At 38.9% G+C, this 26478-nt stretch overlaps 1 protein-coding gene across 4 annotated transcripts in view; it reads left to right on the top strand.

Moving 5' to 3' along the window:
- PSD3 (pleckstrin and Sec7 domain containing 3) overlaps positions 1–26478 on the top strand; it is a 206900-nt gene that overhangs the window by 143432 nt on the left and 36990 nt on the right. For all 4 annotated transcript variants that reach the window (XM_020801452.3, XM_020801453.3, XM_078384837.1 and 1 more), the window contains one exon: positions 22055–22098. In XM_020801452.3, coding sequence (XP_020657111.3) covers positions 22055–22098 — 44 coding nt within the window. The remainder of the gene's footprint in view (positions 1–22054; positions 22099–26478) is intronic.

The raw sequence follows: 26478 nt of genomic DNA, 5'->3' as shown, positions 1-26478 counted from the left end.
AAGTGTAGCTTCACCATGCTCTTCTGCATCCTTTTGAACACAGAGTAATTCTGTTGCTTTCTTGCTCTCACTTCTGCAGCATGTGTGTATCACACACACCCCTTGAGTAAAGCAGATGGCCGGTATCGGTCTATTTGTTACATTGAAATCCTGCTTTCCTCCAAGGATGTACATGGTCCTCCTCTCCCAATTTTCTCTTCATAAAAACGCTGTGTGGTAAGTTAGGCTGGGAGATGGCCTCTGGCACAGGGTCACTCATTAGATCATACAGTGTCACATGACATGCAAATGTACTGAGTGCCAAAATAGATGAAAGGAGGAGGTCAGCACTGGATCCCATAAGATTGGGAGTAGCAATATCTAAAGTAATGCTGGAAAAAATCTTGGTTTAGCTCCCCTCTTTCTCCCAACTGAAATTGCTGAGGGCTACAGACTGTGAATGTGACTGGGCTTATTTTGGGAGCAAACATACATAGAGGGTAGGAGCACATGAGCATGATCTCTTACCCTTTGGGGGGAGGAAGTAGGAATTACACTGAAGATTGGTTCCAGTCCTAATGGTTTCCCTTAGTGTACTTTTTCCTATATAAATGAATGGCTGCCGTTCAGTCCACTTTGCAAAGTAAAAGCAAGCTTGGTGTACTTCACTGATAAGGGAGTTAAAATGTTGTCTGCCCTGAACCTCAGGGGCTTGGAGCCTCATCCTCTTGAGGGGATGTGCAGTGACACACTGCATTGCCCTTCATGGTCCTTCCTACACACACAGGTTGCCTCTCCAGATTTTCTAGTTTACAGTGAATGCTTAGTGAGTGCTCAGGGTGGTGGCTGAGTGTGGCTTCTTGCAAAAGAGGCTGGAGGAACATGCAATCAAGGCTGCACCATGATTAGAGGGGGGTTGATGAAAGCAGGAACTGGTATGCGTAGTAAGGCTTAAAAAAGGAAAGAGCAGAACAAAACAGAAAATAAAAGAAAAGAGGAAAGCAATGGAAAGTTATAAACGTATTAAGACAAAAATGCTCACAGCGCACTACGTGCCTTAGTAGGAGGGAGCAACCATTTGAATTGTGCTACAGGTGGTGAAATGTATTGGGTTGGCCTAGGTAGGAATGGACAGCTCTCAGTTCAGATGCTACTGCATTTTGCAGCTCAGTAATCCACTAAAATGAAAATAAACTGCCTAGATATTATTTTCTGGAATTCAATGAAAAATATCCCTCTTAGGCATAAAAACGTAAAAAGAGATTATGAAATGGGAAAATAGATTATCTGGTTTTATTTTCAGCTCCCCACCCTCCTCCAATTCCTTCATCCTTTTATTCTAGCTCACAGTCCAATCCTAACTAGGCTATAAAGCAGTAGTGGACAACTTCTCTGGAGACAACTGCTCAGAAACTCACACCCAAAGGGAACAAGGCCTAAAAAGCAAGGTCGTTAGGTAAATAGATAAAATGGGCTGCATTGTGTTTTGTTTTGATTGTAATGAAATTCATAATGAATGTATTAAGACACAAAATTCTCACAGCGCACTAAGTGCTATCTAAAAAGAAAATAAATTAATTATAAAATAAAATTAATATTATTTGTCAACGTTAAATTGGCACACATTTAATTACTATGCCAAGCACAGAGAATCATAATACTGCGCAGAAAGAATAGCAACGGCGATAGATTAGGGGGAGTACAGGAAGGTGAAAGAATAAATATTGTGGATACACTCAGAGGTGAGATTTGAAAATAAAGTAATTAAAAGCTTCAAATAAGCATGTAAAGAAGCTACAAGAAAGGGGTAATGAAAGTTTTCCATTCATAGAACATTTAGTAGTTTTCAAGAAATTTTAGTGGGAAGCCATGCCACTGATGAAACTAATTTAAATATGAATTTTTTCTTGTGCTGCTTGAGGCCATCTGCAGCCCTTGCCTGTCCCTGTTGTAGCAGGATAGGAACAGCCAAATACCTCTTCAGTTAGCAAAAATCCTTGTATGATAACAGAAATGTCCTTTTGCTGGACAGACATCCTGGTTACAGAGGGATCTGCCAGCAGAATTGCTCTGCTGCTAAGATCTGCCAACAGATGACCTAGAGAAGGAATGCAGTGAGAGAGGAGCTGATTTCTGGTACAGTCATACCTACCCCTGTCCAAGGTGCAACTGCTATAGTGATATAAATTTAGGTCTCCGTGATGGTATTAGTAACTTTTCTCAGGGTTTTCTTGGTGTATTGTACTTCAAGGTTGTTTATCATTGCCTCCTTCTGAGAGTGCTCTGGGATTGGGTAGTTTGCCCAAGGCCACATAGACAGGTTCTTCTGCCAAGGGACACATTGGGGAATTCAATAGCTGACCATTGGGTTTATAGCCAGGTGTTCAAACTCACTGGTCTTAAGTAAATTCCAACACGCTTAGACCGAGAAGCATTTGGGTGAAGCACAGTTTCAGCTGGCCTAGAATCAGCTTCGTTAGCCTACAGTTATTTTGGCTATTTAGGATAGCACTCTAGTTTCTAGCTGTGTGTATGCTTTTAATTGCTTTCCTCAGCAAGTTAATGCACAAAACATAAATGGTTCAATTTAAAAAAAAACATGTCTGTAGGGCTTTTAGTGCAAAATGCTTTACAAAGTTTATTTCATTCAGTATTGTGCCCAGCTGGTAAATTATTGCACTGCAACACTCATTTAACTGGAGAGCTTTGAAAAAACTTGCCAAAGGCCAACAGTATGTTTCTTGTTATATCAAGCATCTCAGCATTCAGATGTTTGATGCTCTTATCCATAGGAGCTAGAGAGGGAGAGGGAGAGAGAGAGATGGAAACTATAAGGAACAGTGGTATAATGGAGCCATGGTTCATAGGGTCAAAGCCTAGAGATTTTCTCATTAATAGGGACAATGGCATAATGTGCTACTCCCTCAAGATTTCTTGGGCCCTCTGAGCTTAGCTGCAGTTCTCAGTAGCTGGGAAAATGGATTTTCATTTGGTCTTGAACAGGGGTTTTAAACTCAATTTACCTGGGGGCCGCTAGAAGCAGAGTCTGGGTGAGGCTGGGCCGCATCAGATTTTCCGCCAAGCGGAGCAAGAGCCCGAGGAAGCTGCCCAGGAGTTTCCTTAGCTGACAGACAGGTGGGCCAGCTGGCAGGCTGCAGTTCTGGGTGGAGGGTGCAAGAGGTGCTGTCTTGGGAGAGAGCCGGTGAGCGAGGCAAGGCTTTTTTTTTTTACTCTTGACAGCAGAGGATGTGAGGGCGCTTTGGGGAGGCAGGCAAGGCGAGGGCCACAAACTATCATCTGGGGGGCCGCAAATGGCCCCCGGGCCGCATGTTTGAGACCCCTGGTCTTGAACAACAGTTAAGAGCCATTAGTTTTATACAAGGCCTGCTTCCCATTTGTTGATATTGATTGATTCAGATGTCTTCACTTTTGTATTTTCCTTATGGAGGAAGCTTGCTGTGGGGATGATCATAATGAGCATCTACACTTCCAAATTTATCACTACATTGCTGATAAGGAGATATGTGGGATCTGCAACAAAATATTGTGGTCTATCCTCAGCCCCATAAAAATTATCTTTTTAAGGTTTTTTTAGGGTTCCTGTCAGCCAACTGTCATTGGGATTCAATCATTTATTGGGGATGCATATAAACCAGTTCACCCTCTTGCCTCTGGTTTTCATAGAATCATAGAATAATTGAGTTGGAAGGACCATGTAAGGCCATCGAGCCCAACCCCTTTCTCTCAATGCAGGAATCCAAGTCAAAGCAGATCTGACAGATGATTGTCCAATTTTCTCTTGAATGCTCACCACCTCTTGAGGTAAACGGTTCCATTGTTGTACTGCTCTAACAGTTAAGACATTTTCCTGATACTTAGGCTAAATCTGGCTTCCTGTCATTTGAGCCTGTTATTACATGTCCTGCACTCTGGAATGATCAAGAACAGATCCTGTCCTTCATCTATAATATGACTGTCTTTCAAGTATTTGAAAAGTGCTACCATATCTCCCCTCAGTCTTCTTTTCTGAAGGCTAAACATGCCCAGTTCTTTCAGTCTTGCCTCATAGGACATAGTTTTCAGTTCCCTGATCATCCTTATTGCCCTCCTCTAAACTTACTCCAGTTTGTTGGTATCCTTCTTAAAGTGTGGTGTCTAGAACTGGACACAGGACTGTAGATGAGACCTAAACGGTGATGAATAGAGGGAAACTAGTACATTACAGGATTTGGAGACTATACTTCTGTTAGTGCAGCCACATCACGTTTTATTATCCAAGTGACAGTTTTCTGTGATTGTGTGAGACTAAAGAACATGCACAGTCCTTATTCATAGGCATGGGTAGAGCTGGGGAGGTTGATCCATTAGGCCTTCTTAAAAGGTGTTTTGTGCTGTTGCAGAAGGTGGAATTCTCTAAAGCAAGCAGATATTTCCTCTTGCTTCTCAGCGGCTACATTTTGGCTTCAAGCCTGTTGCCATGGGGTCACTCATACAAGTTTTCAAGGGGTCATAAAAAAAAAACAGGTTTACAAGCCTGTGACTTGTGAGCTGCTGCAGTATGTTTCTGAAAATTTGTGCACCTCAGACTGAATGCTTGCGAACATCTACAGTGTGTTTTTCTTTAATGTAGCAAAGTTGTGAAGATGGAATAAAAATATTTAAGGACTTAGGAGCTAATCATATTTTAGCGTATGAAAAGTGCAGGTGTCCCCCCCCCCAAGAAAAGAGAAGATTCCTCTCCCATTACATGTCATTTTCTTTTAAACAAGCATATCTTGCAGAAGTTGGAAAATGAAAAAAAAAACCACCAAAACAAAATATTTCAACTTTCTTCTTTCTTTTACATCCTCCTACTCTGGTCAGAAGCACTGTGGTCAGCCAAATAAAATCTGGCCCCTTGGCAGACTTCTTTACCTACAACTTAAGCCCTGTCACTAAAACCACAGCTCCCTACAATGTGTTCAAATGCAACATTATTCTTTTGATATCATCTCCAACATGGATTGTACAGCAGTTGTCATATATTTATACGGCTTGAACAAAGGATGCAGGAATAATATATTCATTATTGCACAGTGAGTCAGGGGTATTGCTGGGATAGATGTTAGCTGTCCTGACTCCCTGTCATCTCTTTAAAAAATGCCAACAGAGAGGGAGAGGGGAGGGAGAGAGAGAGAGTTTAGGTTCAGTTTAGCTAATCCAGTGCTAGTGTAGATGTTTGTTTATGACTGCAAACAAAGAATGCCTAGTAACTTGGATGTGATATTGTGGGGGAGAGAAGGAGCACACTTCATTATATGTCCCCAATCTCCTCATGAAACACACTTTGCTTCATATTAAGTTAAAGGCATATTGTCATACAAAACAATCCTGATTTCCAGTGTCACCATCAAGGAGTCAGTCATGAGCAAAGAAAAAAACAATGCTGGCATTGTTAAAAAGTGTTGCAGTCCTGGATTTTGTGCATGAGGAGCCTTGATCCCTAAGCGCTGTCATTAGACATCAGAAAATCAAAAGATTTGCAGTTCAGCCCTGTTATGACCTGTTGTTGCTTCATAAAACCCGTCACCAGCTATTGTTGAGTTTAATAGCATTTTTCTTCCTTTCGTTGCAGTTTATACTGACAGGGGTCTGCTGTGTTAGCCACTCAGGCCTTTGTAACTGGGTTGTCATAGTCAAGTCCACTTATCTTTTTCCCTTCAGCAGCATTCTGCCCTTAGCCATGATAAAATGAAATGAGATTTAACAAATCCAATGTGTGAATAGTGGTAGGGATAGATTTAAATCTTTATTCTGTGAATCACCAAGAAGATGATGAAACGCTCAAAAATTCTGCAAGGAAAAAAAATCTGACATATCCTTTTATAAATTTCTAAGGCTGTCTTCTTCTCTTACACCATCAAAGTAATGTGTCTATATCCCAATATAATTAAATATGGCCTATTTCTTCTGCACTTTCTTGGTGATTTCTGTCCGTTGCCCCCTAGAATTGCTTTGTGTCCCTGCCCTTAGTTATAGTTGTGTAGGCTACAGTTCTGTGGGGGATTTGTAGGGTGTGGCTTTGATTTCAGAATGTAGTTTTCTAGAAATGTCATGTGTTAATTTTTTTAAAAAAGACTGCAAGGTGCCCAGGTCCTGTGGCTGCAAAATAAAGCCAAATCACCACTCCACCACCATGTTTGACAGTTGGTATGAGGTGTTTGGGCCGATATGCTGCATTTGGTTTTTGCCAGACATGGCACTGTACATTGTGGCTATACATCTCCACTTTGGCCTCATCTGTCCAAGGGACATTGTTCCAGAAGCACATTGTGATTTGTCCAAACCTAAGCCGTGCTGCCATGTTCTTTTTAGAGAGAAGAGACTTTCTCCCGGAAACCCTTTCAAACAAACTGTACTTGTTCAGTCTCTTTTTAATTGTACTGTCATGAACGTTAACATTTAACATGCTGACTGAGGACTGTAGAGTCTGAGATGTACTGTAACTCTTGGATTTTTTGCAATTTCTCTGCACGTTGCACAGTCTGACCTTGGGGTAAATTTGTTTCAACGTTCACACCTGGAAAGATTGGCAACTCTCTTGAATGTTTTTCACTTGTGAATAATCTTCTTCTTGTAGAATGATGGACTTTGAATTGTTTGGAAATTGCCTTATAACCCTTCCGAGATTGATGGGCAGAAACAATTGCTTCTCTATAATCATTGCTGATGTGTTTCTTCCTTGGCATTGTGTAAAGACACACCTGAATGTTCCAGACCAGCAAACTGCTAATAACACTTGCTGATGATCAGTTACTTAAGGGCACTTGGTTAGCAGCACCAGGCTGCTACTTAACCTCTTAATTCCTAATGAAGCAGTAAGGGTATACAGTACAGTGGTGCCTCGCATAGCGAGGTTAATCCGTTCCGGATTAACCTTCGCTATAGCGAAACATCGCTAAACGGAATTTAAAAAGCCATAGAAACACATTGAACTTCGTTCAATGCGTTCCTATGGCTTTAAAACTCACCCTTAAGTGATCTTCCTCCATAGCGCTGCCATTTTCGCGCCCTCGGTAAGCGAGAGCAGGGCGTGAAAATGCAGCGCGGACCTTCCAGCAGCCATTTTGGAACTGCCGATCAGCTGTTCTCCCCGCTTCGTTATGCGATATTCGCTAAGCGAATCACTTAGCGAATATCGCAAAGCGAAAAAACGCCATAGGGGCCATCGCTGAGTGAATGCTCCAGCGATGGCCCAGAGCCCCTTGTTAAGCAATTTAATCGCTCAGCGGGGCGCTCGTTAAGCGAGGCACCACTGTACTTAATTTTTCACCCCTGGATTCTCCATTTTGGCTTTATTTTTGTAAAATAAACCATGACATGGTTTAATATGTCATTTGTTGTTGTTCATCTGAGGTTTATTTACCTAATATTGAGACCTGGTAAAGACCAGATGGTTTTTATTGTGTCCTGGTACAGTATGTAAAACCATAGAATTCAAAGAGGGTGCACTTTCTTTTTCATATTACTGTATATAAAAGAGTAGGAATACTGTATTGTATTCACAAAGGCTTTCATGGCTGGGATCTAATGGTTGTTGTGGATTTTTGGGCTCTTTGGCCATGTTCTGAAGGTTGTTCTCCTGTCCTCTGAAGATGCCGGCCACAGAGACTGGTGAAACATCAGGAAGAACAACCTTCAGAATACGGCCAAAAAGCCTGAAAACAACAACCAGTAGGAATATTCCCTTCAAAATCAATGAAATCAAGTAGCAATAAAAAGACTGCAACTGTATTTCTGAATTATCTAAGTTTCAGTGATCTCACCAAAATTAAAACTACAAATCCCCCCCTCGAGAAGCAGTAGAACTAAACGCTTGACTCTTGTTGGATTCTATCCTATGTGTCCAAAAAATAACAACACAAGTCTTTTTCAAATGTGATCCTCCATAATTGTGTTTTCAGTATGGTCCAGTACATTCTGTATGCATAACTCAGATTGCCTTGGTGTAGTGCTGTTTTTTTTTTTTAATTTAGTACAGAGCATAAACAGCCCTTCCTGTGGTTTCCATCTGTCCTTTTTTGCAGCCCTGAAAGCTCATAGCTAGACCTTGGACTGAGCACTAGATCTTTGAATGAGAAGCTCTTTTTTCCCTAAGATTGCATTAGACACTCCATTTTTTGTGTGTTCTGAGCATAGGCAAGCATTTAAACTAACAACTCATTCCTTTGCCTTTTGAGATTCAAATCAAGAAAAAGCTTTTCTATTTAATGTTGCTGACTGTGTAAATTGGCTTAGGACTTGGGGTGCAGAGAGGAAGAAAGGGAGAGATCTCTGAAGTAAAGGAGTCAATCATGATAGAATATCACAATCCTTGGTTGCCCAGGGTATAGGGAACAGACTTCAGTTGATCCCACATTTTGAAAGAATGTGTGTGGGAGAGCGTATGAGCTCACCTGATCTCGAATGTAGCCACCCACCCCCTGTGCATTCAGAGTGCAGCAAAAGGAATAGCTTTGTGTGTACCAATGTATGTGCATGCAACCTTTCTGCTGTGCTTTGACCACATGGATGAAGGAGTATAGAGCTGCCATCCAGGTGAGCCTGCACAGTCCTATGCTCACTCATGTTCTTGCAATATATGGGAGAAGGTACTGTATCTAAGCCCCGCCCCATATGACACATGCTCAACATTCATAAGCATCTTCATAGACACATAACACGTTAGTATCATATCAGATTTTTTGCCCATGTGACTATTGGGTGCTGCAGCTCTCCAGGATCTAATCATCTGCCTTTGGTTGGAGTCTGAGCTGTATTCCAGCAGCTACTCCCACCCCTTTTTAATCTGGAGATTCTGGGACTTGAACAGGAGATATCATATTCTTCATAGGAAACATGTCCTCTGCCTGTAATCTCTCCAGAGTCTGGTAGTATTTTTTTTTTTAAAGGTAGTAGCTGTTAAGTTCCAAGCACCTCCACTATACTGTACCATATTCTCCTCTCATTTACCTTGTCATCAATTCGACCTCTACAACAAAGCACAAGGCATAGGACAAGCCAGTTCTTCAACCATCTGATGGCCTTTCTTCATCATATAGTGAGACCAGATCTTTGCTTCAAGTTATAGTTACACTACAAAAGAAATGGTTTATCTCTCATTATTATCATAGAGTAGCTTAGTTAAACCTTTGCTATCTGAGAAGAAATTAATTATAAGTAACTAAACATCTGAAACTGTTTACTCCAATGCTCAGGGCCTGGTTTCAGTCTTATGCAGGCCTTTTTCTCTCAAACCTGTGTATCAAGAATTGTGTTGAAATAACAAATTTTCCTTCACCTTTTAAAATTTTTCTAAAAATGAAAAAAAAGGACAAGGGAAGACAAGTTGTCTCTAGATAGTGTTATAAATGAATGTCAATTTAGTACATTGTTATCCTCCTCTTCTAATGTTGCCAGCCATGCTTCCCTCTTTAAAGAACTTCCAGGCTGACTAGCAGGCTTAAGGCAGGCTGATGAACTGCTGGATAGCTTAGTGGTTTAGATAGCTGGCTGCAGATCTACTGTAGTGATATTGGGAGTTCATTTCCCCACTGAGCCTCCTTGACATGGGCTGATGATCCACAGTGACCCTTCCAGTTCTTCAGTTTTAAGATGATGATAATGATGCCAGCCACCTAATAAGCAAAGACCTCCCTCTGAGTCATGTCTGTGTATTCAATGGCTGAGAACGATTGGAGGCTTTGTTTGTTCAAATTACTTACCTCTTAGCAAATAACCAGCTGAGCTAATTAGTTACATTTTCATCCTTCCATTCTCTCCTGCTTGTGCTTTTCCATTTCCCTGCTGTTTTCACCTTGATGCTATATTACATGCTTATCTGGCTAGCCTTGTCCAGTGTTTACAAATGCTGTTGCTCAGTATTTTGCCTTTGTAAGAGTTTGAATGAAACCAGGGAGACAGAAAAGGATAGGAGTAACAAAGCCTGAATGTGAAGTGAGTCGCAGAAATTGCCATTGCCCTTGATTCTTTCTTAGAGCAGAATGGTTTCACTTTATCCCATCTTTGTGACGTGGTGAAAAAAACCCTATTTTCCTTTATCTCATATTTTTGATTAAACACTTTTGCATTGGAATTTAGAAGGGAAGGTTAGTTCCGTTTTTCATGCCAAAAGAGACTGTGATTGGTTATATGTGTACCTTTCTTTCTGCCTCTTTAGTTGAAATGCATCAAGAATCCCACAGCGCTTAAGAAACATCATAAAGATGGGAGTAGATAAAGGTTGGAATTGTGTGTACAGGATTTTATGAAGTGTGGGGGTGGGCTCTTATTTTTAGGTCACCGTTATCTTGAGATGGCACTGCATATCTCAGAAACAGGGAATGACAAGGGACAGCAGACAACAACATGTTTGTGAGTTTGCAGTAGCCACTGGCATCTCACATATGGGGTACTTTGCTTGTTACCTTGGATGTAGACCTCAAAATACAACATTTGAACATAGTGTAGTATATTATACAATAGTGCTACATCGATATGAGAAGAGAGGATAAACTTTTATTTGCTTTATTCTTGTCAGCGTAGCCAGTGGTAACAGTTATGGAAGTCATAGTCCAAAATATCTCGAAGGACAAAGGTTCCTCACCCCATCATGCAGCAATATCTGCCAGTTAGTTCTGAATGGCTTCAGTTCCCTTTCAAAATATACACTTAAGTTCCAAATCTGCCTTTGCTTTTATGTAATGGCCCGGTGCTGGATTTAGACTTGAGATATTTGGTTTGAAACAGTGGCTCATCCATAGAAACATGCATAGCAGGACTTTATTTGAAGTGGCATTTATCTAGACCAGACCTCTAGAACTTATTTTTCACACCACCATTTAAGCTGCAGAGTTTGGAGAAGAAATAAAGGAGTGATTCAGAATGTGTACAAATGAGCCTTCGTGGGGATTGACAAATTTGTAAATACATCCCTTTGTTTCAGTGTTGATGAAATGAATGAGCTCATTTGTTTGTAGGTTAGATACATTATAGATAGAAATAGAGATAGACATTCTATAGATGTAACTTAGATATACATGTACAGCTTTGAAAGATAGTAATTTCACATGAGTGGGAGTAATGGTTAGGGCTGTGCTGAGTTTTCACTTATGTAATACTTAGTTTATGTCCCTGTGGGACTGGGCAAAAGATTAAAAAACAAATGAGCAACGGCCCTTCCTTGTCCAACAACAGCAACATGTCCCCAGGTCTTGAGAAATCCACCTACCCACCTGTCAGCAGGAACCATTCCCGAGGGCTTACATGATCAATTTCAGCCATTTAAGATTCCAATTTAAAATAATGAAATTTCTGTCGAATTATGCTTAGGCTTTTTTTTCAAGGGTTTGACACCCTCTCTCTCTCTCTCTCTCTCTCTCCTTTCTAAAACACATTCTTTATGAAATGAAACAAAGGGTAGGCTTTTCCTTTAACAAAAATAAATGATGTTATAGGCATTTGGAAATGCTGTTTTGTTTCCAACAGTCACACCTTTGATAATAAGCAATAATGGTCCATATCTTTTTGCCAAGACAGTGCAGTAGGAATGACAGCACTGGGAGTGGCAGATTGCCACTAATTAAAGGTTTCTTCCCATCTTATTGTGCCCTTCATAGAAGTTATCCAGTGATAGAGAAAACGCATGCAAACTAGTCCATTTACTAGCTCAAAGGCATCATTTGAGTGATAGGAATATGACTCAGATAAGAGGAAGTTCTTCTCCACCACATCAATGTCTTTGTTAAGTGCTTTTTCTACCTAATGTTGGTTGTCACCCAAATGGAAGCAATTGGTTTGAAACTAGGAATGCAAATTAATTTGCATTGCAACCCAATCTTGCTTATATAGCCAGTGAGAGGGATACTGTACTCTCCACTTTGATACCTCAAATTGTGCTTTAATAGTGATGTGAGTGTGTATCTTACTACAGATAACAATGTATTTTTCTGAAATATTAATTTGGCCTAGTTATAATCTACCCAGTCCATTACTTTTACTACTGTTCAGGTCCCATGAACCCCAGAATAACAGGAGAGCAGTTTTAATAGGAATAATGGGTAGATTAATAAACTGCACAGTTGGCTGATTTATCTGTTGTCACAATTTTAATATACAGACCTGTGAATTAAGGAGGCATGTTGCTCACTTCGGTTTCATGAGAATGAGCTAAGCAAACTTCCAATCCTGACACAAGGAATCTGCTTCTGTTTCTGAACGATTTGCTGCTTTGCAAATCATTTTTCAGATTTTAAAGGATGATAAAAATGTTAAGAACATTTTTAATCATCCTCAGCTGAAGTGGGTAATTCTGCTCAGTTTTTGAACCATGTGGTCTGTCAGATCCAGTGCAAAGATGAAACAGAATCGCAAGGATGGAAGAGAATTACCTCTCCCTCAGGGAAGATTTTGCTGCGCTTGGAGTCACTGAACAGGACTTAATTCATTCTAGTCAGGAGATTAGAAGAGTGGTTCACACACAAACATTCATGAGAGATAGGTACATTATTGATACCCAGTATGGTGTAGTGGGCAGAGTGATGGACTAGGACTCTGGAGAACACAGTTCGAATCCCCGCTCAGCCATGGAGACTGACTCGGGGAGTGGAACTGGTAAAACCACCTCTTAAATATCTCACTTACCTTGAAATCCCTATTAGGGTCACTACAAATCCCTTCCAGCTGGATGGCGTATAACAACAGGCATACTAGCAAGGCAGGTGATTTTCACACTCCAAAAGTAAAATTTCTTATGGATAGTGATAAATGATGCCTTCAGTTTTAATTCAGAAAAAGGCAGCTATCAGAAAACTGAGAACAGAGTTTTGATATGCCACTTTAATAGAGTATGAAAAAAGATTCATAGAAATAGTTTTTCATTCTGGTCTGTAAGCTGTTTTTCTTTCCACTTTTCTGTCTGCTACATCATTTGCTGCAGCTTGATAAGACCAAGCAGCCAGTTCCTTGTTTTCCACAAGAATGGCCAACTTCCTGTTTTCCATTACTTGATACACCTATTTCCATTTAGAAATTAGCGTCAGTGTTGGTTAAATTGTTCAGAAATATTCATTTTGTTAGTGTTTTCATTAAAAATTGTAATGAAAAGTCACTTAATTAAAGCCAGTGAAAATGGATGATACCAGAGAGAGTAGACAGTGAATTGATGTGAGTTGTTCACAGATATTGAACAGTATTTTCTAATTGGACATAACAATCCTGAATTAAATATGGTTACATCCCTCCTGTTCAAATTAATTGGACTTATTGGAAGTTGGTGATGAACTGTGGTACTGTCAAGGCTTGTATTTTCTTGGTTCATAACACAAACTTTGGCAATTTGTAATGTTTATTGTCTCTCTAAAGCAAACATTATGACCCAAAGGTTCTTCTTGAACTGAAACAGCAACTCCAACCATAGGAAAAGACTTTTTGGCTTGCATTAGTTGTCAAATATTACTTGTGCACTGAGAAAACTCAGAGGAATTGACTTACGGTATCCTAAGTGGTTATTGCTGGCCTATCTCTCTAAACACTTTCTAGGGTCAGGTCTCATCCAAACAAGCTACACAATGGTTTCATTGACTGTTTGAAACCTCAGTTAGGGCTAGCAATATTGTTCAGCAGGTATGGCGCAACATTTTATCTGCATTTTACCTTTCATGAGTATAACACTGATTGACCAATTTGTTTAGCAAATTGCTGATAAGATGGAGTTTGCAATACAGTATAGCAAACATAACAATCTTAAAATGCAACAAATTTTTGAACTACTCATTCTTTCCATGTATTGTGAGGGACTTGTTTTTGTTCGCTGCAGTGTTGTGGTAACAGAAATGTGAAATCTACGGAAATTTCAAAGCCATAGAAGAGTGGGTGCTTATTGACTTGCTGCCTTGACTACTAATTTCACAAATACAAGGTATTACATTTTCAGACAGAACAATAACTCTTTGTTTTGAGGGTGGTTTTTACTAAGACCAGCACCAGTCTTCAAACTACCAGGAAACCTGGGAACAGAATGCTTGCCACTTTTGCTACTCCCCATTATTTTTCCTTTGTGGCTGTTAGTCTCTTTAGTACGAAATAACAGCAACTTAAGTAACATTTGGCCTGTAGACAAGATCATACCCCTTTTGGAACTGTATTTATGTCAAGCTGCCGTGGCTCCTATGGGTGCAGCAAAACCAATACTGTTTGTGTGGGTTATTCTTTCAGACTTTTTTAAAATGAAATCTTACTGATGTTGGTGCAAAATAAAGTTACACCTGCAGAATTGTTTGGGAAGTTATATGCAAGGATTCTTTGTTGCACAATTTGATTGCACAATTTATGGCAGAATTACTGTGCAACATGCATGCAGAAGTCCTTCATAAATATGACTTCTGCCTCTGAGTGATTTTCCCTACCACGTGCATAACTTTGAATTATGCATGTTGAGCTGTGCAACAGGAGTTTAGACTTTATTTTGTTTTCTGTATTAAAAACCTTGATGACTTCTTTGTAATATCGGATTTATTCTGTACTTGTTACATTCTTTTTGAGCTTACTGATGTTTTAAGTAAAATGTTTTTTTCTTTTTCTGTCCCCTCTACGTATATGCAATGTATTTTGACAAATGATGCTTACTTTGAGCATAGCTTGTGATGAAGAAGTGGGATGTAATCTAAGAATTGAATCCAGTTGGTACTCCTAACTGGGGTATCCCTATTGATTCAGTGGAATTTGCTGAAGTGTCATCTCATTATTCACCCATTGACTGAATGGATATACGGTACTCTAGTTGGAATCACCAAATGTGTTTAGGTCTAACACTCTGTCTAACACTCTTAGATTCTCATGTAAGCTAGAATTTGCTCACTGCTCAAGGGCTGTTCCCGTGACAATACTAGATATTAAGACATTCTGTCTGATATCATCCTTTTTATAATGAACTTTGCATATGCTCTAGAACTGAAGATTTTACTAAAGTAGGAACAAGCCGAAATAGATTATTCATACTGATCTATTTGGAAATCCCTGCATGTGATTGTTTCTTCCTCTTGTCCCTGAATGAACTTGAACATTTGACTATGTTGCTTTAAAAGGGAGTTTCATTCGTATAAACTTTCCTTACAGAAAGGACTGACTGGATGATTACACAGCTGTGACTTGTGTTTATGGGATTTTCACAAGTTTTGTAGAATTTTAATTCTGGCATTTGTCATAAAAAACTAAATTGCCTCTCCCTCACTGCAAACAAGACAACCATGTTGAAAGGAAAGACTTCAGACAGACCAGGTATATGAGGTTTGCCCTGACTAGTGACAGTGTATCAGTAATCCTTTCTTTTAAAAAAAACCCTGATAAAGAAGGCAGCCATCAATAAGGACACACATCCCAATTTCCAGGCACAAAACCCATGTTACTTGACCTAAACTGCTTAGACTACTCCAGAGAATGGCACATGATTCAGTTCTGCTGCAGAAGCCAAACTAACCATGTGCATCATGGAGAAAAGGCAAAGATGTCATGATTTAAATTAAATTACAGAGGTTGCATGGATTATGTTTCTCAAAACGATGGCATCAGAGGGAATATGGAATCTCAAGCTGGTACAGACAGGGGTCCCACAGGCTTTCTGAAGCAAAGCTTCTTAGTAACTTGGTTTCCCCCAGCTTGCACTTATCTTCAGAGACAGAGGGCCCCAGAGCTCCATGGTATTGTACTGACGGCAGCTGTTAATAAAGCTAGCTAGCTAGCAGATTAAGATTTTGAACGGATTTGGTCTGCATGTTACTTCCTTGACAGCAGACTTGTTGGACAGTGTGGTTGCAAAGTGTAATTATGCCCCTGTGCGATTTACCGGTTGACTGGCCTCAGAACTAGGGAAGTGACTGAATCTGTGGAAGTTTGTACTGTATATCACTAGGAAGAGGGTTTTATTGCTGTCAGAATGTTTTACTTTTAAAAAATACACACAATTGCAAAATGGTTTTAGAACCTTAAGTCAGTTGTCTGGAGTCATTCAGAATCAGGTTAAATGCAGCTCATGTGTCTCTGTTGCTTTATGAAATTAGCATTCTTCAAGGTGAAAGCTTACAGGCATTTGGAATAGGCTGTTTGTTTTATTTTTTTCCCCTTACACTACATTCCGTGGTAAATATACTAAGCAAATATGATGTACTTAGAAGCTTTATAGAATTTAAAGCTGTAGGACATCAGTTGTCAGAAGGCACCAGCTGAGAGTCCTTGATCATGAATGTATATGGAATGTAGAGAGAGAAATAATACAGCCCCTCTAAAAATAGTGGTCTTCACCCAGTGTATGAATATTTTCTGGCCATGCCAGATCTAAATCTTGATTCTAAAGCTACATTCTCTAGTCTAACCCATGGTCCCAGAATCCACTTCCTTGGGCTAAAATTGGAGTCTTGAACTGAAGATGGAAGTGAAAAAGTTGGAGTGTGGAGATCAAAAAGCAGACAGTTCATGCTAACTCAGATCCTACCCTTGAGTTAGGAGATTCTTGAGAGTTGTTGACACCCCGCACCTTTCCACAATGGAAAGATTCTTTGTAAGAATGCTACAAGAAGAAGATAGCAGGTGTATATAACACAATGATTTCAGCTCAAATAATCTCTTCATGCAGCTTCCAAATACATTATACCCATCATTTGGATAGTGGACTCAACCATCACAGTTTTGTAGCCCCCTCATATGAATCTTCTGGCAGCATCTGAACAGGGTGTTACAGAAACTGTTAGCCTCACAGGATGCTAAGGAATCCTGACCGACAGAAAGTAGGAACAAACCAAAACAAATGATAAGTGACACGAAGGAACAGAATGATATCATCCAGGGGAAAGTGGATCAGAGGAAAATCATACAGTTACATGCTTTGTCTGTACAGGGTTAACTTACCCTTGACTCCTGACTGGCATAAACTGGAGTAATAACTTCTGGTATTTTTGTAACGAAAAAATGGAAGCAACTTCCCCTGCTTCCCAAGCAAGTAAACTAAATACTTTTTAGCGTTCCAGCAGTAGTGTGCTTAATTCATATTGGAGTAGACTTCTTCAGAATCAATTGTAGTCTTGCTGGAGACATACAAGTTTTAGGGAAATGGAAATGACATGACAAAAGACAAGTTTTCGAATGGTTACATTAGTCTTGCAGTTTCTGAAGGCTTCAGATGCTTGTGAATAAACCAAAACTGAGTGAGTGTTCAGACCTGAAGCAATTATATTTCTGTCATATCATTTCTTGGGACGAAGGGCAATGTTGATAACTATTTTTTATCTCCCACCTCTAATTTTTGTGAGGTAAATTTTTTTGTGGTTAAGTACTCAGCACTTAGTTTTTGTGGTTAGAAGTCACTTGTAGATGACTTCTGAGCACCTTCTGGATTAACATTTAAGACTTAAGATATAGTTCTGTGGAGAGGGAGTCTCATATGACCTTGACCTAATTATAGTCTCATATGAGCTTGACCTAAGAACATTAGAGCAGAGTGAAAACTTGAAGTCTCAGGCCTCCCACACTTGCTGTTCTGTCAGATATTTGAATGCTGAGCCATTTTGATGAAAATTGTTATCTTCTTTCTCTGTGTGTTACTAGTGGCATATCTGTTTTTTTCCTTTCTTTTTCCTGGAGAACATGCAACATGGCATTGTATTCAACATTTAGATGAACAGGTTGAATCACAGGAATTTATTTGTGGGCAGGGCTAATAATGGCTTCACTAATACTACCCTTGCAGGCATTAATCATTCTAATTTTGTAAAACATATCCTACCCTCAAGCCAAAGTCTCTAGTATAATAATGGTTTCTCAGTGGCTTCATTAGAATACTTTCATCATCATCAAAGACAATTCCTGCTTCTTCTTCATTGCCAAGTTAGACTCTCAGACCAGTTGATCAGCCTCCTCTGAACTGGTATTAAGAATGAAACAGGTGTTGATTATGTCATGTAGCATTAGTTAGCAGAAGATTACTGAGGGAACAGATACCTCCTCATGACCAGCCTCCTTTGGAATGAATAAATAAAGGAGACAGATCAACTTTGGGATATTTTGCTTGGTGCAGAAATGTATTCCTTATTTTGATTCTTATCTCACACAACACAGTGTTCTGTGTTTGGCTATTGTGGTTTTCCAAAGGGCGTGAAGGGGCTAAGCTAATAGAGTCTTAGGAGAGCTGCCTTAGAGTAGCTGTTATCAGAGAAAGAGAGTTCATACCAGAAAAGGGCAAGTAGAAACTTGTTCTTCTCATTTGTGAAACAGCTGGGTTCTCAAAGACTTGTGATGCCAAAAGGTCTTTTGACTGTTCCTTCAGGGAATTACTTAATCAGGTAAAAACAATAGGAGTACTTTGAACATATTGAGGTGGAAAGGTAGGATATAAATGATTTTAAAATAAAAGAATGCCTGATGATGGACTGGGTTCTTTGTGTCTTTTGGGAGAATTGTATTCAGCCTGTTCTAATCCTTGAAGGCTTGTGTTGACTCTCATGCTGCAGAGCACCTTACATGAATGAGGGTAGTGTGCCAGCTTTCACTTCCCCTAAGCACAGAATTCTTAAACCCTGTTTACATCCTGGCTGACTGCTATAGTGCATTAAATGTGGGGCTCCAGGCAGTTTCTAAGGCTGCCTAGAAACTATAAAACTCAAGTGCTGTAACTGAAATGAAGATTTTAACTGGATTTAAGAACATATTACAGTGTTGTTTAAAGACTTTCTGGTCCAGAGGACAGTACTAGACGAAGACAAAGGGGAAAAAACAGCAAAATTAACCAAAAAAAGTCTGGAAGACTCATCGAAGATAGACCAAGTACAAAAGGAGTCAGTGGACATAAATCAGATCTACAAAATGGTTTTAGAGGACATGAAAGATGACAGCATGTTTAGAGATATAGCAGGGAATGGGAAAGGAGGAACCAGAGAGGGAATTACCTAGAAAGATGAAAAAAGGGAAAACAAGGAAGGGCCCCTTAATATTGGAAACATGTTTATATTTAGCATTTGGATCTGTAAAAGGGTATATTCTATATATCAAAAGGAGAACTAAATTGGAATAAGGGAGCCTGAATTAGGGTAATGATGTAATATGGTGATTTCTTATTTTAGGCAAACTAAACTAGATACAAAGCTGGGTCATGGATCTGGAACTACCTTCAATAAGAATGTTATTAGAAGATCTTGAGAATTCTATATAATATGAGAGCAATATTATGATAGTAGCTATACTATATACTAAAATCTGTATATGAATGGTTTGAAAGATGGTCGGAATTTTGGGGGATAATCCAGAAGACACTGAGATGTAAAAAACAAATAATTGTAAGCAAGTATGTAACACGATGTCTGATAAGCACAAACAATGTAGATAGATTGGAAAATTAATAAAAAAAATGTTTAAAACATAAAGACTTTCTGGTTCACTTGTGAGCACAATGTGGCATTAGTGCTTGTGAGGTGGATGGTGGCTGATGTTTCTCAGTATCTTTTTAATGGAATTTTCTTTATAGAAAGACTTGTTTCACTACATAACATTACATGTTTTGATTGATCCAGAAAAAGACCTTTGGTTCTTCCAGATTTTCTTTAGTCCTGAGATGTAAATGGTTTTCCATTTGTTGCTTTTAATTGCTAGTCTTAACAGTGATTGATCAGTTTTGCATTCATTTCCTACAATACTATTTTATATTTAGTGATTTTTATTCCATTTGACTGAAAAATAATATATAAATGGCACAATATATAAATTCATAAGTATGGGTAAACCTTCCTTCACACAAGGGGGATCTGAAATGAAATCTGTTACTAATACTCAAGATTTTTGCAGCAGCTAAAATAATAGGTATTTCCTGTCATGGAGATAAGAAATTATAACTTGATGATAGAGAGATTTGTATCCCATTATTCAAATATGTCATTTGCTTTAGCGAGGGAGGATCATGTGTATCTGTCTAGTTTAGACAGGATCACATGCATCTGTCTAGTTTGTCACTGTAGAATTTAGTCATGAATTCTCACCACACCATATGAGATTAGCCTACTGATTAGTAGGTGGCGGAGCACTACCTATTCTCTCTTCACAAGACCCTTAATCACACAAATATAAATAATAATATAAATATAAATAATACCAAAGTGCAGTAAAAGACACAGTTGAGAATGTGTTAAATGAGAAATGTGTCAATTTAACAGTTCCCTATTTATTTATTACATTTCTACACTGCTGCTCCACTATTAATAAATAATAACTCTTGTGTCATCAAGTCAGTTCTGACTTTGGTGACCCTAGGGAATACTCAGAAGTAGTTTACCATTCCCTTTTTCTGACAGTGTTCTGGTACTGCACAGCTTGCTCAAGGCTACAAAGACTAGCTCCTCTCCTGGGAGCTACAATGAGGAATAAAGCTCCCAACTCTGGCTCCGCAGCCACATAGCTCGCTCAGCTATCCAGCCAGCTTCAAGGTGACCTAGAAACATCATAAATGCACAGTTAGAACATAGATACAACAATAACACTATTAAAATAAGCTTAATCACAAAACAGATAGCTAAATTAATTTTAATCGATTTCAAGCAGCTTCATAAGAAAATGTAAAGAGATATGCCTTCACACCCATCCTAAAAGAGGAAGCTGATTGAAACTATGAGGGAAGGGCATTTACTCAGATTTCAAAAATGTGTGTGTGTCTCTCTCTCAACACCAAATATCAAATACTCTAGGCAAGACACAGACAAAGGGATCTTTAGCCCCCTTTCCTTCAAAACAAACAGTAGAAAGACTTTGGTTACTGTATTTTTATGGACTTCTTCCAGCCCACTCTTCTTTGTTTCTTGACTCGCACCTGGAATAGATCTGTCTAAGTGATTCCTGGCTTTTCTCCTGGGAAAGAGTAGAGAGTCAGAGAGCCCTTTCTGAGGAAAGTTCAGCAATGGTGCATTCTTTTTTATTTTAATTCCTTCAGGAGGTTACATTGATGTTCTTATGGTGAGCCTAGAAAAGCTTAGAACCAGATCCTGTGGTGCTAGGTGTTTGTTTGTTTGTTTGTTTGTTAGATTTTTCTTACCTCCTTTCTCCCAATCAGTAATATAGAACCCAAGGAACATAAATCAGATGAATAAAATAAGTACAAATTATAAACAAAACAAATTAAATTAAAACAACAAACAATATTAAAACTGGCTAAAAACAATTGGTTAATTAAAAGGCAACACCTAACTGAATTAAAAATCCATTTTACTGCAAATAAGCTTACCTACCAAAGGCCTTCTGTATAAAAAGGTATTTGCTTGCCAACAGAACAGAAAGTAGGCCAGTCTGGCGTCCTTTGGTACAGAGTTCCAGAGCGTGGGAGCAAACCACCAAAAATGTGTCTTGTTCCTTTTAAATCGGTATATGAGAGAGATGTACTTCCCAGCATAAATCTTACATAAATGTTACATTTGTGCCTCTGTTAATTCCAAGCTAGCATACTAAAATCTTACATGCACACCCAGAGGTCAAACAAATTTTATATCAATAGTTTCCACAATGTTTTTTTTTTAAAAAAACTTTTAAAATAGTATTTATTTTCATATTATAAGCTGCCTTGGGTCCTCTTGAGGAAAAAGGCAAGATATAAATATTCTAAATCAATAAATATCTGCTGCTTTGAGGCCCAGGATAGGAACTTTGTTTTCTTTAATTCTCACTTCAGGAAGGGGGTAACTGAAGGGGGCATTCTCTGTTGCTCTTGCCTTGGAGAACTGTGGAAAACAATGCCATGTCTCATTGCTTTTGGAGGCTTTCCAATGTCAATGCAAGGTTACGAAAAGCTTCCACTCTTCTCCAGGTTTGCATGGTCTCCCAGCAATTTTTTTTATAAAAAAAATGACAAGTGAATTTGTGCACTCTTGCTTTAGAATAATATTTTAATGCTCCACACTGTCATTTATGGATGCCTTTAATGATCAAAGGCAGCTTGTTTTGTGACATTTGAAATTTTCTTCTTCTTCTTTTAAATCAGCAATCTCCTGTGTGGTCAAGACAAACCCAGTAATTTCTCCTTCCTTTCCTTTTACAGGCTCTCTACAATTCAATCAAAAACGAGAAGCTTGAGTGGGCAGTGTAAGTATATTGTGTGGAATTAATGAGCGTTAAAAATGATTCCTTTTATGGTTTTCCATTTTATATGCAGGCAGCATATGAAACATACTCTAGAACTTGCAGAAATCAACCTCAATCTTCTAGAGTAGCAATATGCAATATTTTGTACCATGTCAGCCTTCATTCATTAATCAGAACAAAGTGGCAGAGAAGACACTGAGCTGTGGTGGAAATTACTGTTCAAATCCTGTTTGAGCCAGGAATTCATTAGACGATCTTAGAAAAGCTACCATTGCTGGCTTCTTCTTCATTTGTATTATAATTCTGACATACTTTATAGGGTAGTTACAGGGATTACTCAAGACATGTCTATATAGTAGTTTGTATACATGGTATTCTCCCATACTCTTCATACTTGGCATAGCAGGATATAGGGTGGAATATGAATGCCAAAAATAAATATGTAGATAGATCTACATCTGCTCCCCCATTTAAAACTGGGGGCTTGTATACTTTTACTCTTTTTTACACAGAGACATATTATCTGTTTATTTAAAGTATTTTATACCACTCTTCCATTGTAATCCTAGGATGGTTAATAGGAAGTCCAAACAATAAAAATAAATCAGCATGGAAGTTCTGGTTGCAAATGTAATGATAACAAAACCATCAGTGAGATTAAAATTTCAACTAAATAACCCAGGAAAATTTCCTTGGCACCATAAGGACAGAAAAGCACCAGGCAGCAGGACTGTCCCTACCATTTGACAGAATGAGGCATCTGCCTCAGGTGGAATATGCTAGGAGGTGGGCAAGGAGTGATGGGTAGTGGAGGTTTAGCTATCCAGCAGTCTAGCTCAAGATGAATCCTCAGTTATCTTGAGCTAGATTGATGATTTCCACTTCACTAGAAAACAGTGTCCCATCACCAAACAAAGTTGAAGAACTATTCAGCTCCCCATCATATAAGATTTAGTATAGAAGTTGCAGATGGTGGCAGCAGCCATGAAATTAAAAGACGCCTGGTTTTTGGGAGGAAAGCGATGACAAATCTAGACAGCATCTTAAAAAGCAGAGACATCACCTTGCCGACAAAGGTCCACATAGTCAAAGCTATGGTTTTTCCAGTAGTGATGTATGGAAGTGAGAGCTGGACCATAAAGAACGCTGACCTCTGAAGAATTGATGCTTTTGAATTGTGGTGCTGGAAGAGACTCTTGAGAGTCCCCTGGTCTGCACGGAGAACAAACCAGTCCATTCTTAAGGAAATCAACCCTGAGTGCTCACTGGAAGGACAGATCCTGAAGCTGAGGCTCCAGTACTTTGGCCACCTCATGAGAAGAGAAGACTCCCTGAAAAAGACCCTGATGTTGGGAAAGTGTGAAGGCAAGAGGAGAAGGGGACGACAGAGGATGAGATGGCTGGACAGTGTCATCAAAACTACCAACATGAATTTGACCCAACTCCAGGAGGCAGTGGAAGACAGGAGGGCTTGGCATGCTCTGCTCCATGGGGTCATGAAGAGACATGACTAAACAACTGAACAACAATAATATAAGTTGTGAAGGATGCCATCTTGCCCTTTGCCTTGGGCAGCAGAATTTCTTGGGTCAGACCTACGAGTCAAAACTGTCACGGGGCGGCACCACAGAGATAATATTTTGTAGACATCCCCTCTCCCCTGATGATAAGGAAGCCTGCATGAAAGACTCCATGAAGATCCTAATGTACTGATAGGTGGATAAACAGACAAGAAGTTGTTCAAGTTCCTTTACCTGCGTCTAGAAGTTGGCTGAAAGCTGTTGCAAGTGGCATAGCACTGATATAGTATAGCTATATAATGCCATTTACAGTTAATAATTTAGCATTAGGTTCTAAGCAGTTTTAAAAGGCAGGTGTGTATGTAGTGCATTCCAGTAGTCCCATCTGTACTACATAAGTAATCTTTTTTTTAGTCAGCTCCTGGAGCAAATTCTTTGCAGCTTTGTGATTACACAGATGTTATTGCTTCTAGTTCTTCTGCCTTCTCCTTTACCTGGGATTAAGTCACAGGAAAGTGTATCTAGCTACAGTGCTAATGTTCCTGACACACCCTCCACTCTTGTGATCAGGTAGTAATGGCTTCCTTTAAATGAAGTTGAGGTGTGCACCAAGTATGATGATGCATCTTCTCCCTCTCTTAAGATGGTATCACTGCCAGTATTTTGCTAGGGGTGAGTGAAATAGTGCCATCACATAGCATTTCACTGTTCCAGTGAGCACAGGGTTATTAGATGCATTCAGCATAGTGCCGTATCAAAGCATACAGCAATCCTTCTCAAAGCAACTGTTGAATTTTACTGCTTTGAATTGCTCTGTGTGCCAGTTATTTTGATGGGATTTAAACTCCACAAAAACAGGTGGAGTAAAGACCATATAGCTGTAGAATTTGGCAGTTTGTGTGTTGGTCATTATGCCTCCCTTATGAATGTGGTCATTATGCTTGCTGTACGAAATGCTGGTCAAACTCCCCTAAAATTATAACAAGAGACCATGTTGTCAAACTCCATTGTATCTTGAAAGCCACATGCCTGCTGTTATTGCAGCTAGCAAAATGAGTTGTTAGCGATGAAAGAGTGCTTGTAAAGGTGGAAGACTTTTTTTTTGGCTTGGAAATTTCATATTGGAGAGAGAAATTAAATCCTCAGTTAATCTGTGGCAGCATGAATAAAACACGTGCTTGGTTCTCTGCCTTTTATCTTTGAGGGTATTGTGTCAGAACTACTGGATAGGAACACGTCTCAGGTCAGATTTCTTCCTGTTGGCTTGTTGTGCAATGTTTGTCTCATGATTAACTATGGATAGCTTGACAACGAACTGATATCAAAGATAATTAATTGCGAAAGGCCTAATGTACCCCTCTTCAGCTGCTTTCAGGAAGCTAACAATTGGAATTCAAAGCCAAACATGAGGAGGGCAGTGCCTGCCAAGACACTTTAATCATTCTGTCTCTGACTTCCTTATGACGCTGGTGCTTTCTGTAACAAGAGAGAATCATGGCTGTTGTGTGGAGGCTCTTGCCGAATAAAGAATGTCAACTTAAATGCCATTCCCATATTAATGTAAGGAAGAAGACAGTTTTTGCACAAAACTATTGCTGCACCAAGGGGCTATGCAAGTTTTCTGATGCCAACCATTTAAACTTTAGCCAAATACCACTTTGAACTAGACAACACTGTTGGATAATAGCTGGATTAAAGATGCTGTAATTACTTCTTCAGTATTTTTGTGTCCTTTCCATTTGCAGTCACTATCAAATAACTGCTTATCATAATACAATTTAATTTTTATTATTTGTATATATAGTTTATATAGTGTTTGCTGAGTTACATAGGCATCTGCAGACAAGGCCTTGTCCTGCTGTACTCTAAAAGCAGAAAAAGAGAGAATTAAAAAAAGGTAAAGGGAGAAGTATTGTAGAGAGAAGGGAAAGGGCAGGTCGCTGTGGGTTAAATGCAGTTTTCTATTACATGCAGATAATTATCTGTGGTTCTTCAATATGGTATGTTTGATTTATATCTTGCCTTTCTCCCAGGTCTGGGACTTGAGGCGGCTAATAAAAAATCAGTGCAGTTTTTTTAAGCAGTATTAAAACCCAATTAAATCAATTGAAACATTAAAACACAATTGGATTTCATTAAATTGTGTGTTTAAAGGATATCAGTTGAATTATTATGGTAATGATAGTGAAGAGCCTCACCTTGTACTAATGAAGTTCTCCTGTATCAATCAGTGTTTTTGACACTGCATGTTTTTTTAAAATTTTTATTTTTATTAAACAAACATCCAGCATAAACCTAACAACACAATAAAATACAATTACATAATACACCAGTGCCACCTTCATCCTCAGGGCTAGCATTAATAATATTTTTAAAATTCAATTCATTTTCTCTCCAAAAATTCATTGTTTCTTCCCCCAGCGTATACCCCTTCCCTCTCCGAAATACATATTCCAGATCTTAAAATCATTATTTTTGATAGGCCTCTTCTTATTTTCATATCACATGTCAATTTATCATTAATTGCCATATTCCATAATTCTCTATACCATTCCTCTAAATTAATTTGGTTATCATTTTTCCAATTTCTTGCAAATATTAACCTTGCTGCTGTAACCATTATTACAATTAAATCCTTATTTTCTTTCAACAATTGATCTTTCTTAACAATGTTCAATAAAGCCATTGATGAGGACATTTGAATATTTAATCCAGTTATTTCCCTTATTTCTTTAAAAATTTGCTTCCATTCTCTTTCTTACTTCACATAACCACTACATATGTAAATATGTCCCCTTCTCTTTTTTACACCTCCAACACAGTGATGATAAAATTTTATTTATTATATTCAGTTTTACGG

This window comes from Pogona vitticeps, chromosome 2, assembly GCF_051106095.1.
Source record: "Pogona vitticeps strain Pit_001003342236 chromosome 2, PviZW2.1, whole genome shotgun sequence".
NCBI lineage: Eukaryota > Metazoa > Chordata > Lepidosauria > Squamata > Agamidae > Pogona > Pogona vitticeps.
Note: the sequence above shows the minus strand (reverse complement) of the source record. Positions and strands in the feature narration are given on the sequence as shown.